Raw genomic sequence first — 15,018 nt, forward strand, 5'->3', positions numbered from 1 at the left:
TGGTCTCCTGTGGTCCAGAGAGAGCCAAAAGACTCCCACTGATGTTGATGAGCCAGGAAAGGAACCTCACTAGAAGCTGAATTATTTCCAGATAGAGGCAGTTGGAAATGGATTTCACCAGCCTAGGAGGAGCCTTGACACAGAGCAACTCCCTCCTTGATGCCCAGAGAGGGACCATGGGTTTTTAGGTCACTTACCATAAAAATCACAGTGCCCCCTACTACCTCTCATTTATCACTGCTCAAGAGAGCATAAAAGACAAACAAAAAACAAATGTGCAGTCATGAACAAGCGAAGAAAAATTATTCTCTTACAAAGGGACCCAGAAACTGAGGATGAAACTCAGAAAACCAAGATGAATGGGTACAGGAGTTTCCCAAACAAGTACAATTGATGGAAGACATAGTAGGGTTTGTTGTTGTTGTTTTAATGTCTCAAGCACAGGCAATTAAGGTACAAAGCAAACTTTCTGAAACTTTGGCTAAAATTTGCAAAGAAAGAACTGAAAAAAGGAATGGTTGATGCTGAGAAAGAATTATTAATACAAAGCTCAAGTGTGTGTGGGGGGGGAACCTCAAAGAAATGGCAGAAATCATGAGGGATAAAGCAAAAGAGACCAGCCACTCCAATGTGACCAATACAGGCCCCTGAAGGAAAAAGAGAATGGATAAAAGAGAAGTAATAATGAATGAGAGAGAAAAATGTTCCTAAATTGAGGAAAAGCATAAATCAGTAGATTGAAAGGAGTCACTAAATCTCAGGGAGACTAAATGAAAAAAAAAAATTCTTAGGCATATCCTGGTGGCCTTCCTTGGTTGCAGCAAAAAAAAAAAAAAAAAAAAAAAAAAAAATTAAGCCCCTCGACAGGCTTAAATAACCTGCAAAAGCAAAAGAAATATACTGTGTATCAAATGTGACTCATCTACAATATCGGAGGGTGGAAGGGAGTGAGTCAATATATGCACAAACCACTGAGAGGAAAGAATCTGTATGCAGTAAGAATAGTCATGTCCAGGTTAAAAATACATTTTGGTGGGTGATAGGTATTACAGTATTAATTAAGGTATCAATTAAGGTATTCATATGATGAGCACTGGGTGTTACATGTAAGCGATGAATCACTAAATTCTACCCCTGAAACCAATATTACACTGTATGTTAACTAACTAGAATTTAAATAAAAAGTTGGAAGAAAAAATGAATTTTGGATAGGGAAGGTTTAAGAGAGTATACAACCTGTGATATTTATCTGAGCAAACTACTCCAAAGTATGCTAATTTTAAGTATATTGGAGAAGTAACAAAGGAAAGCAGACATAGATCAGAAAGGCTGACAAGGAAAGAAAAGAGGTGGGTGTTGGATCCAAATGAAAGATGACAAAAATGTCACACAAGAATCCTTGGGGGGAAAATAGTTATGGTTCAAGAAACTAGAAGTAAATGTGTAAACAATCTCAGAAAAAGTGGGACTTAGGAAGGGGCATGGGTTGATAGAAGTAGGCTACATAATTTGTAGATGGCGAGGGTATGAAGGATGCATGAGCAAACAAATCTGTGTGGGAGAGGAGCTTACAATTATTCCATTCTGATGTGATAATAAAAAGGGTAGATTGGGGGCGCCTGGGTAGCGCAGTTGTTAAGCGTCTGCCTTCGGCTCAGGGCGTGATCCCGGCGTTCCAGGATCGAGTCCCACATCGGGCTCCTCCGCTGGGAGCCTGCTTCTTCCTCTCCCACTTCCCTGCTGTGTTCCCTCTCTCGCTGGCTGTATCTCTGTCACATAAATAAATAAAAAAATCTTTAAAAAAAAAAAAAAGGATAGGTTGATTTACAGTTGGGAATTGAACTGGGGGACAAGAAAACCAGAGTAGAGTGTTCAAATTAACAAGGGGGGAAAGAAATCAGCAACAGTTTGACCACGTCAGAAAAGATAAGAAAAAATTATAGCAATGACATACAAAAAACCGTAAAGAAGACCAAGTCTAATTTTGGCACATTAAATATATACAGATTGAATTTTCCTCTCAAAAGACATAGAAAATTGGAGTATGCTTAAACACAAACTCAAATAGTATATGGATTATAGGAAACACATACAAGGTTGCCCCAAAATGTGGCTGAAAATCATCTCTTGACGAAACAACTAAAAGTGACACTTAAAATATTAAAACATTTTAGATGCTTAGCAGAACATGCAAAAGATTAAGGAATATTCTCAAGGCCAAAGATTAAGTGTGATGTGAGTGCAAAATATAAAATGGGCACTAACACCAATGGCTACTCTGAGGGCATTTGCATATGCTTGTTACCTAAAACTTGCCATTTTAAGAGCTATAACCAGAATAGAAGAGGCTGTGAGGGTGAGATGCCAGAACAGAGACCCCCACCTAACATAGAACACCTGAGGTCTGTCCTTCAATGAAAGGAAAAACTCCACCCTCAGAAGGATATGATGAGGAAACCCTCAATTTTGACCTTGACTCCAGATGGATAGAAAAAAATTAAGCTTTACTGAAAATGTGTCAGCACAAACCTGTCCTCACATGGGGTTGGAGTTCCCATGGATTGTACCTACTTTCAAAGATGAGATAATTTTTATTTTATTTAAGAAATTACAGATCATGCAAAAGATGGAAATCTCCACAGGAAGTTTGAGAAAGCCAGCATAAGCTTAACCAAAACCTTGATAATGGTAGTACAAGTAAAATTATAGACCACTTTCATATATGACAGTATCTACAAGTATTATAAATAACATTTTATTCAATAAAATCCAGCAGGTTAGCATTACCATCTAAGATTTATTCCAGGAATATATAAATGGTCAACATCAAGGACTCTTGTGATATATTTCATTGCCTCAATGAATTAAAAGCTAAAATCCTGTAAGTAGAACAGGAGGAAAAGGAAAGTCCTTAAACATGGTAGCAACTAATTACCAAAACCCACTGCAACTATTATATAGGAATGCTGGAAAACTTTCTTTGAAAATAGGAGCAAATTATGGATCCCTCTTATTGACATTTCATTAGTGTATTAGAATACAGATGTAGCATTGTAGCTAATGAATTAATATAATTAACTCCAAAATAAGTCTTGAAAAAAAATCTTCATTCGCAGATGAAATATATATATTTCTATAAACCTAGGAGGCATTATTTAAAATATTAGAAGAATCTAGTAAGGTCAGTATAGAAAATCATTATAGGTAAATCAATAGCTTTTTTCTCCATTGGAACTAACTAGGTGGAAATAGTAAAACAAACAAATAATAATAATAATAATATTATTATTATTATTATAAGTAAAAAAGGTAAAGTGCATTTATATTAGTTATCAGAATATTAAATGCATAGAAATAAATTTCACAAGCAAATGATAACAACTTTATGGGGGAGATTTTTATTAAAGAACATAGTCCAAATAAATAGAAAAACTGTGTTTTTGGATATGAAGATTCAATAGTAGTCCTTCTAAAGTCCTATTTTGTTTTAAAAGGTAAAGAAAAAATTTAAAAAGATTAAGATAGGCATATGTGACCATATGAAATCTAAAGTACTTATAGAACTACTGCCACCAAAGTTAAAAATCAAACTATTGACCAGAGAAAAAATATTTGCAGTTCATATAGCAGACAAAGATTAATGTCCTTAATATCACCAGCTCTGAAAACTGATAAGAAAGACAAAACACCACCATAGAAAATTGGCAAGGTTATGAACAGGAAAGTTGTTTTAAAAAGAAAAATCTAAATCTAAATGATCAATACACATATGAACAAATAAGAAAAGTTTTGATTAAGTTTGATTACATTTGGTGATAGTATTTAGGACAAGATTTAAGATAAGAAACCCTTTCCTACCTTGCTAGGAGGCAGAAAACTTACTGTAATATTTTGAAAGTAGTCCCTTAGTATTTTCTAACATTTTAAACATTCAAACCTGTCCTTTGCCTCAGCAATGCCAGCTTTGGGAATGTATGTGTAGATATAAAAGCCCAATAAAATACAGATATTGCATAAGGATAGTTAATGCAGTCTTGTTTTAGAAGTAGCAAAATGCTTAACCAGTTTTCCTGATGATTCCTAATCAAGGAAGTACTACCCTTCAATAAATCAGTAAGGAAAATGGTGAATTAAATAAACATTGAAGACTTCTGGGTAAGACGACAGAGTAGGAGGATCCTAAATTCACCTTGACCCACAGATACAAGTAGGTGACACCCACATCAGTGTAAATAGTCCAGAAAACAACCAAGGACTGGCAGAACATACTCTCCACAACTAAATGGAGAGAAAAGACCACATTTAAGAGGGTAGGAAGGGTGGAGACATGGTCAAGAGCTAAATTAACCTGAGAGACTATCCATTGGAGGAAGGGAGATAAAGCAGTTTGAAAAGCACCTAGGGTCTATGGGAAGGAGTTTTTTTTTTAATTAATCTTAGAGTGTGTGCTAGAGGGGCAGGGGTCCTTGGGAGACCAAGAACAAAAGAGATGGCAGGTGCATTTCCCTCACCCAACCCCCAGCCTAGACACTTGTAAACGTGTAGGAACCAGCACAGGGACAACACTCTCCACCTAATTTACTAACAGCATGTTCCACCCATCCATTCTTCTGCAGACCTGCCCTTTCAATACACCCTTGTCCGGAGCCCATCCAGAGCAGTGCCACAAGCCTGGCAGTATGTAAGCAGCCCCAACAGAGGCCAGCACCACCCCAAAGTGACTCCTACCATGGGGAGAGGGGAAGATCACACACATCAGTGCAACTGTGGTACCAGCAGTGGGTTGGGGACAGACATCTTGTCTGACTGCTGGCCCCAACCACCAATGAAAGCTTCTCAGGGGACAACACAGGGGAACTACCCTACAGTTTGGTGCTACTGCATCTCTGGAAAATTCCTGGTCTGATTCAACTCAAGCCCTAGGCAGCCCCAGACTAGCCCACTAACAACACAGGGAACAAACCCTGCCCAAAACAGGCAAAGAGAATGATTGCAGACAACTGGACTGAAAGCAAAAGAAGCTCAGCCGTAACACTAGGGCACACACAACATACATAGGAGACACCTTTGAAGCACCGAGTTCTGGTGAGCAGGGAACATTGCACTACAGAGCATTACAGGGACTCTTCTTCATAAGGCCACTACTTTCAAGAGTAGGAGATGTAGCTGACTTTCCTAAAACAGAAGCAGACACAGAGAGTTAGACAAAATGAGGATACAGAGGAATATGTCCCAAATGAAAGAACAGGACAAAATTACAGCAAAAGAATTAAATGAAATGAAGATAACTAATATCCCTAATAGAGAATGTATTAAAGTAATGGTCATAAAGATACTTACTGGACTTGAGAAAAGAGTGGAGAACCTCAGCGAGGCCCTTAACAAAGAGGGGGGAAATGTAAAAAAGAACCAATCAGAGATGAAGAACTCAACTAAAATTTAAAATAAACTAAATAGAATAAATAGGAGAAGCAGAAGAATGAATCAGTGGCTTGAAGGAGAGAGTAATGTAAAGCAATCAAGCTGAACAGGAGAGAGAAAAATAATAATAATGAAAATGAAAATAGACTCAGGGAATTCAGCAACACCATTAAGTGTAATAACATTTGCATTAGAGAGATCCCAGTAGAAGAAAGAGAAAGGGGGGCAGAAAATTTATTTGAAGAAAAGTAGCTGAAAACTTCTCAAATTTGGAAAAGGAAACAGAAATCCAGATTTAGGAGGCACAGAGAGCCCTCAACAAAATCAACCAAGGAGGTCCACAGCAAGATACATAGTAATTAAAACGGGAAAAAGTAGTGACAGATAATTTTAAAATCAGCAAGAGAAAAGAAAACTGTTACATAAAGGGGAAACCCCATGAGGCTATCAGGTGATTTTTCAGCAGAAACTTTTCAGGCTGGAAGGGAGTGTCATAATATATTTAAAGTGCTGAAGGAAAAAAAACCCTGCAGCCAGGAATACTCTAGCCAGTAAGGCTATCATTCAGAATTGAAGGAGAGATAAGGAGTTTCCCAGACAAACAAAAGCTAAAAGAACTCATGAACATTAAACCAGCTCTACCAAAAGTGTTAAAAGGGACACTGAGTGGAAAATAAGACCATAAGTAAGAGCAAGAGGAGCAGGAAACACAAAAGCAGTAAATTTAAGAATATCTATAAAAATTGGTCAAAGGATTCATAAACTAAGAGGATGTAAAGTATGACACCATATGCCTAAAAGCATGGAGGAGAGAGTAATAAAGAATGGGTTCAAGGGGAAGGGAGGGAAAACTGAATGGGAAGAAATCAGAGAGGGAAACAAACCATGAGAGATTCTTGACTCCAGGAACAAACTGAGAGTTGTGGAAGGGAGGGGTGGGGAGATGGGGTAACTGGGTGATGGGCGTTAAGGAGGGCATGTGGTCTGATGAGCACTGGATATTATATGCAACTAAGGAATCATTGAACACTACATCAAAAACTAATGATGTACTTAATGTTGGCTAACTGAATTTAAATTTAAAAAAAAGAATGAGTTCAACCTTAAGCAACCATCAACTTAATATATTGCTAAGATGTTAGATACAAACCTAATGATAACCAAAAATCAAAAACCAGTAATAGATATGAAAAAAATAAAGAGAAAGGACTCCAAATATGTCATTAAAGAAAGTCAGCAAACTGTGAAAGAAGAGAGCAAGAATAGAAAGGAACAGAGAAGAAGTACAAAAACAACCATAAAACAAGTAACAAAATGGCAATAAGTACATTCCTATCAGTAATTACTTTGAATTTAAATGGACTAAATGCTCCAATCAAAAGACGTAGTGTGATAGAGTGGATAAAAAAGCAAGAGTCATCTATATGCTGCCTATAAGAGACTCATTTCAGACTTAAAGACACATGTACACTGAAAGTAAAGGGATGGAAAAGCATTTATCATGCAAATAGAGGTGGAAAGAAAGCTAGGATAGCAATATTTATATCGGACAAAATAGACTCTAAAACAAAGACTGTAACAAGAGACAAAGAAGGACACAAAATAATCATAAAGGGAACAATCCAACAAGAAGATATAAAAATTGTAGATATTGCACCCAACATGGGAGCTGTCCAATTTTCCCAACACAAATGGGGTTGTTGAAAAGAGACTATCTTTCTACATTGCATATTCTTGCCTCTTTTGTCGTAGGTTAATTGACCATATAATCATGGGTTTATTTCTGAGCTCTCTATTCTGTTCCATTGATCTATGTGTTTATTTTTGTGCCAGTATCATACTGTTTTGATTACTACAGTTTTGTAGAATATCTTGAAATCTGGGATTGTGATACCTCCCATTTTCTTCTTCTGTTTCAAGATTGCTTTGACTATTCAGGGTCTTTTGTGATTCCACACAGAGTTTAAGATTGTTTGTTCTAGTTCTTATTCCTTACCAGTTTGAATGCCTTTGATTTCTTCTGTCTGAGTGCTGTGGCTTGAACTTCCAGTACTATGTTGAGTAAAAGTGGTGAGAATGGACATCGTTGTCTTGTTACTGATCCTAGGAGAAAAGTTCTCAGTTTTTCACCATTGAGTATGTTATTACCTGAAGGTTTTTCAAATATGGCCTTTATTATGTAAATGAGTGGGAAAATATTCTAAAAATGTAATATGAGTGGAAAAATATTCTGATATTCTATGTCGACCTAGAAAAAGAGAGGGAAGCTCTCCTCTATTCCTATTTTCCTTAAATCATCTGGTATCTTCTCAGAGGGATATGTTTGACTTATTCTGACACTCATTCTTGTGCTCTTTAATTAGGTTAATCTTATATAACACACCTTAATTCCAGTTGCAAACTTCTTTATAAAATGAATATTCTTGCCCATAGGTCAAGTAAAGGAAAAATAACATGCTGTGTTTATAAGTGTATTTTATAACATTGGTGTTTGTAATAGCAAATTCATAGAATTAATGGGATAGGTTAAAAGGTTGTATTCACTTATTAATATAGTAATATTCGTTGTTAATTTTCTTAATAATGTAGACACAAATCACATTAATATATTAATTTATGTGTGTATATACACACCCGTAAATTGCTTGATATAGAATCCATATTTCTTTGCTTGCTTATGTGGCCCAAAGCATAAATGAGATCTGCATTTTTTTATTTTAGTTTAATGATGCTTAGTAATATGTAAGTCATTTTACAATATACCATGTGCATTTTTGAGACTGTCTTTAGAAAATACAAATTATGGGAGAATGCGGCCTTTCTGTGTATACGATATTCAATAAATGGCAATGACTTTTAAATAATATCAAGTAATGGATAATAAAGAAATAATACCACTTACAAACATTTAACATTTTAACATGTTTTGCTGATTGTTTAAGATGTATTTGGTCTACTGTGTTCTAGTCGGTGTTTTGGTGTTTTTCAAAACCATTTTTTTATAACATGTCACTCTAGATCCTTGTGGGCTTTTCATTTTATGTAATAGCAGCTGAAATTCACACACTAACACATGTATGAAATATTTTGAAATAAATTATAGCTTTAGGTTCCAGTTTCACCATCTCTTTGTTCCTCCAGGTGGCTTTTACAGTACTTTTTGATTTAGAAGCCCTTCTGAAGATATGGTGCTTGGGATTTACTGGATATATTAGCTCATCTCTGCACAAATTTGAGCTACTACTTGTCATTGGAACTACTCTTCATGTATATCCAGATCTTTATCATTCTCAGTTCACATACTTTCAGGTAATATGAATAATGTCTATTTGTCTGTAGAATTTTTTTCTTTCCAGAGAAAAATGCCAGTCTCATTATAACAACTATACGGAATTATATTAAGTAGTTATATATAATTGTTATATAATAAACACAAACTTGAGGTAAGCCCAATGACATCTTCAATACCAAAAATAGTGCATTCATAAATTATAACATTTTCAAACTTCTGAAAATGCACAGTAACAAATGGAGATGTTTTAGATGCAATTTTCTCCTTAGATGACAAAAAGTGCATTCCAACTTCACTAATTTTATTTATTGGCAATTCCAAAGCTGTTATTTTCAGAGCAATTTTAACTTCAGCTGCCAAAGTACAACTTGAAACTCTATACTTCTGATACCTCGGGAAAGGACATGAAAACATAATTCACAAAAATGATAACAAATATCCTGCAAACATGGCTGAAAAGCTGAGCCTCTAGAATTTAGAAAATCACTGCCAAACGTACTGAAATCACAGAGGATATCGTGGTTCAAGCTTTCAGTATATCAACATCTTTGAACGTAAACCCCTTGTCATTTGTTGGGTTATATCCTTAGGCCTGGTTATCGTAAGTGAGGCGACTGGGGCAAGAGATATACACACGTTTAAAACTCTTGATATGAAATGCACTTCCCACTCATGCCATTATACGCTCTTGGGTGCTGCTGTCTAGATTTACAAAATCAGCATGAGCATTTAGTACCTACGTTTGAGAATCATTGTACGTAATTACAGAAAATATGCCTGATAATCAGAACACCAAGACATCTTTTACAAACCGATTAAGTCAACCAAATTAAGAAAAATACTGATATCTATTTCAGCAAGGATACATATAACAAAATATGTTCAGGGCTTCAAAATTCCTCTAGTTTCTCACAGATATTTTTTTTTTTTGGTGAAAAGTTAGAAATACATTAAAATTTTGAATGCAAACATATTTATTTTGGAATTGTTTATGAGAGAAAAAATGGGAACTTTTAAAATGGTAAATATTTGAGGAATAGCTTAGCAAGTCATATGCAAATTTGACCACAGAAATAATGAGTATCATGAATTTGTGATTACTTAGAGATATAATTCATTATTTCAATTTTTTTTACTAGGCTATTTTTCACAAAATATCTAAACTTGGTGTGCATGGCTGTAATCATCTTATATAGGTAGAGACATAGTTGAAGAATATGCTGTCAGTGAAGTTTGCAACTTCAGTGTTGTCTTTGATCCTGGATTATAACCTGTAATAATTTAATTTATGTTAATGGTTAAGTGATTTTCATTTGTATCTCTCTATACATGACCATGTTTCTATTTTTCTAATGAAATGGTTAAGGCTACCTCAGTTATATGTGGCTAAAATATGGATCTCTGGAGCAGTTCAAGTGTCACAAGGATTTTTGCAAATTCACATATAAAGAGCCCACTGTCCTGAGCAGATTAGCTCCTCATGGGCCCACTTTGGTTTCCCTTGTGGGTCCTCGCACTTCTCATCTGACTTGGCCTTTCCTCATTATGTTGGCAGCATGGCTTCCTTTACTGAATTTCACATTTTCATATTTAAGTGAAATCAACAGTTTAGTACAAAATGACTCCCTTTATAGTATCAGTTATCTCTGAGAGCAATTATTGGTGTTATTCATCTATTTATTCAAGTTGATATTTACTGAATACCTACTACGTGCCAGGCACAGTTCCAGGTATGGAGGACAGAGGTGAACAAGCAGGGAAAAGCCCCACCTCAGTAAGCTTACATTCTAGAGGGCAAAGAGTTCACAAACAAGTATACATTAGAATGTGGAATAAATGCTGGAAATGTTATAAAGAAGAAACAAGGGTAAAAAGGATAGAGGTGGGGGTGGGGAGTGGGGGGCTCTATTTTAAATAAGTTGCTCATGGCAGCCCTCTCTGGAGAAGTTACTGAAGTTACTTTCGAGCAGAGACTAAGTGAAGTGAAGGGGCAGGCCAAGAGAACCTCACAGCACCTGTCCTGAGGTGAAAACATGCTCGATGTGTTCAAAGCATAGCATAAAGGCCAGTGTGGCTGGACTGCAATGAACATAGGGCACCATTGTCCTGTAGGAAGAAATAAAGTTTCACAAAATTCTATGGCTCTTACAAATCCGGGTAATCATGAAGACATTGGTGGGTGTTTATTGTGCATTTACTATGTGCCAGGCACTGTGCCGAGTGCCTTGTGCTGTTTGTTACTCACCAGTCCTGTGAGACAGAGAGTATACATGCAAACTGAGATCCCAAGACAATTTGATAGCTTGCCCAAGAGCACATAACTAGCAAGGGGTGGAAACTCATTACTAAGAAGTTTTATTTCATAGTCTATATTCTTAGCCAGGCAATTTCTAAAGTATCTCACTTGTAATTAACAGAGTGATCTTGAGGAGGCAGACTTAGAAATATGACCAGGAAAACAAGCGTTGGAAGTAACCACAAAATGTCCTATAGTGCTTATCTTTGAGAGTATGATTTACTTTATTCCATATCTGTAGGAACGCAAAATCAAAAGGCTTTATTGGATAAACAGAATGAAAAGCATACTCATCCCCAAATAAATGAAAAGGCATAACTAGAGTCATTGATAAAGATTTTGCCTTTCCAGGGATGCAGACTTACCCCTTTGAAAATCCTGATCAAACCGGCCATGTAGGAGTCATGTTAAGTTCTGCTTCTTCCAGCTAATGAAATATTAATTTATTGAAATTGCGCAGATGTGCAGAGGCTGTTTTATTAGAATTTGGGATAGGACTCAAAATTACTTCGACGATCTTTTAAATACGATTTTAATACAAGCAGAGGAAACCCACTGTATTGAAAGCTGAGCTAGAAAGCCAGTTAAATTGTTCCTGTAAACTTACCTGGACTCAGCTGTTAACAATTAGGTACTGAATCATTTATGTCTGAGAATAACAAATCTGATAAGAATGTGAAATCTTTCCATATTATTATTCTGGATATTAATATGAATGTTAATATTTTAATAGCTCCTATGATAAAGCTATTCATTTGTTATTTGGAAAGATGACCTGAGTGTAATATGTTCTGATTTCAGAACATATGTCAATTCTAACAGGAAGACTGGTAGCTTAACCATGTATGTAGCACGATGCTTATTTGGAACAACATTTTTCACATAAATTTCCTTTTTTAATATTGCATGAAAGAATTAAAATTAACAACAAGTAAATATATATTTTCTCAACTTCTTTAAACGTTTGTCCTTTAGTTTCCTGTTCACGTGGCTACATTTGTATTCTGTAGACAATAGGAATGATAAGGTTCACTGTCAATATTTCCTGTTAATTCAAATTCTAGGGAAGTAAATGTGGCTTCAGGTATGGCATGATGCAGAGGCTAAAAGGGTATCATAGGGACTCAGTCTATATGTTCACTCACCTTTCTTCTGGGTCAGTATTATTAAGCTGACCTTCTCCATGTAGTGGCAAAGATGGCTCCCAGAAGCTCAAGGCTTTGGTGGTGCTTACAGTAATGCCAACTGGAGATAAAAAATGCCACATCTCACAGGTCCAACAAAAGTTCCGAGGATGACTCAGGTCACTGTGAATATTCCCCCCAGGCCCGAATCGTGGGTATCATGGAGTCCCTTCTGGACCTCGTGGACCAAGAGTGGAGCAGGAATAATTTGCCAAAGGAAAATCAGAAACTGTAGGAAGCTAAGGATGCTGGGAAAATCCAAACATCTATATGTGTAAAAATTAAAATCTAAGTTTTAAAGCACTTCCTGTTCTTTACTGTATTGAAAGTAAACTATTCATTTTTCTACTCCTAAGAAGACTTCACAGATACCTAAAGCTCTTATCAAACTGGCTTAGACAACCATATATTATTATATTTATACTTATTATATTTTATTTATGCCCAGACCACTGTTTTTCTGTTTCCTATTTCCTATCTCTAAATCTGTGGTTGTCTTACAATCAGTGGTATGCCATACTTTAATTGGAAGCACTTTTTCTTCTTAGACACATATAAAAAAATGTTGACATCTTAGACTTAATGAAAAAATTGTTTTTCCATGCTTTATGCTTCAACTCTGGATTATATAATCATTTATACTTCTGATCTTATAAATATGCCCTAAGAGCTATGCTTTGTAAAAAAAAATTTTTTAAGCTATGCCTTTGTATTATACTCCCTTTGTAATTACACACAATGAACCTTATTTGTCCAATACAATGTTTGGCACGTAATAGTATTTGTTAAAGTGAATGAGCAAATGAATTTATTAATTAATAAGCAGCTATGGGGGGTGCATTTATATACTTGCAAAGCATCTAAAAATGTGTATGTGTGTTTAGATGACAAGCTAAGCAGATATAACAAAGTTCTAAAAATACAAGTCTTACATAAGACAGAAGTTTGTTTCTCTCCAGTAGCTGGTGCGTATCCAGGGAGAGTCGGTGGCTCTCCTCCACACGGTCATGCAGGAAGCCAGCTGTTGAGGTGGATTGAATCTGTCAGCCTCTATACAAGTCTTCTATTCCTGGTCCAAAGGGACTAGTCCATTTATTTCTATTTCCCTGCCAGAGGAAGGCATACAGAGTATCCAGGGCAAGTTGATTTACTTTAATGGGCCAAAAGTTGCAAATATTACCTCCTTTCATACTCCATCAGTCTGAACCTAGTGCCCTGGCCACGCCTCGCTCCAAGTAGGGCTGAAAAATGTGGTCTAAAGTCCTGGCTAGCCACTTGCTAGGCTAAATTTCTGATAGTTCTGTTATTTAAAGGGAGGATAGAATGGATATCGGGCTAAACATTTTCTTCTACATTTGAACATTAGGGGAAAAACATCACTTTAATTTCAACAGTTAAAAGCACTTTGAATTATCACATTACATGTCAAAAAGCTCCAGTTTTCCTACATTCATTTGGGATTTATTGAGTTCTGGCTTTAAGGCAGGCACTGAGCTAGACTGAGATCTCAGTTAACTTTTTGCCTGTAGCAGCTCAAACGGAAGAGTGCAATTTTTATGAAGTACTGTGAAAAATGAGGGTTTAGTGTGAACTTATTTAAGATTCAGTGTAAAAAAAAATGATCAAGTATGTATGTTTTTCTCTCCCACAACAGGTTCTTCGGGTTGTTCGACTCATTAAGATTTCACCAGCATTAGAAGATTTTGTGTACAAGATATTTGGTCCTGGAAAAAAGCTTGGGAGTTTGGTTGTATTTACGGCCAGCCTCCTGATTGTTATGTCAGCAATTAGTCTGCAGATGTTCTGCTTTGTTGAAGAACTGGACAGGTTTACAACATTTCCAAGGGTAAGAATAAAAAATGCATTCAATTTAATTCCTTCTTCTTATTTTAGTAATAATGCTTAACATCAAAATAATTTCCCTTTAACAGTGGTTCAAAAACATCATCATATTTTAGGTAACCTCTAATAATTCAGTTTTGATATTTAAAAATGGTCTCTTCCGCAGGGTGCAGGCATTTGAGCACATTTTCAGCATTGTCAGATTATACATCAATTCTAAAATTCTGGAAATAGTCTAATAGAATGGAATGTTGAAACCAGTCAAGACGAAAGCCAGGGTTCTTAGCACCTATAGATGATAATACAACAGAATTTTTAAATAAAGTTTTTTGAGTCTGTGAGAGTTATCATTTTGAAATCTGTTTTATAATTCATATATTTTTATGATAAGCATAATCTAGAAGGGGGTTTTGGTTTTCAATGTAATAAAATTCACAAATTCTTCAGATTTGAAATGTCTTTAGATTATCTAGTTCATGCCTCTGTGTTATCATTAGAATTCACTTAGGCTAAGAAGGAAGTTAAAAATCAATCAATTCATAAACAGAACTCATGTAGAAAATATAGCCCTAATCAAGGATTCTGAAATTTAACTCTGTGTGGATTTAGAAACATGAAAATAGATAATGACCAAGACAAAAAATATATATATTTTTTCACCATAAGCTGAAATAGTAATGCCTATTATATGGAAGGATAATCTTGGGGTAACAGCTGGATGTAACACATTTTTTTAAATAAGCTTTGAGGACAATGGTGTCTACTCAAACTGGTAGACTAATAGAGCATGGTTATTTTTTTTTTTTTGATCTTGTGTTAAATTTATTACACATCACCAGGCATTTGTTGAGTGCAAATAAGCAGGCAGTTTGGGTGCTCTTAAAACAGAAACATAACTATGTCCCTAGTCTTCTAGAAATTCTCAGTTCCACAGGGTGCCCAGTAAGTCATGCATGTAAAGCATGATAAAGGCAAGCACAAGT

General features: G+C 35.7%; 1 protein-coding gene across 3 annotated transcripts in view; it reads left to right on the forward strand.

The window, feature by feature from the left end:
• Positions 1–15,018, forward strand: part of NALCN (sodium leak channel, non-selective) — a 307,920-nt gene that overhangs the window by 137,371 nt on the left and 155,531 nt on the right. For all 3 annotated transcript variants that reach the window (XM_087865000.1, XM_045812791.2, XM_087864999.1), the window contains 2 exons: positions 8,563–8,730; positions 13,848–14,039. In XM_087865000.1, the coding sequence (XP_087721126.1) occupies positions 8,563–8,730; positions 13,848–14,039 (360 nt within the window). The remainder of the gene's footprint in view (positions 1–8,562; positions 8,731–13,847; positions 14,040–15,018) is intronic.

This window comes from Ursus americanus, chromosome 10 (genome assembly GCF_024610735.1).
Source record: "Ursus americanus isolate L20-20 chromosome 10, mUrsAme1.1.p, whole genome shotgun sequence".
NCBI lineage: Eukaryota > Metazoa > Chordata > Mammalia > Carnivora > Ursidae > Ursus > Ursus americanus.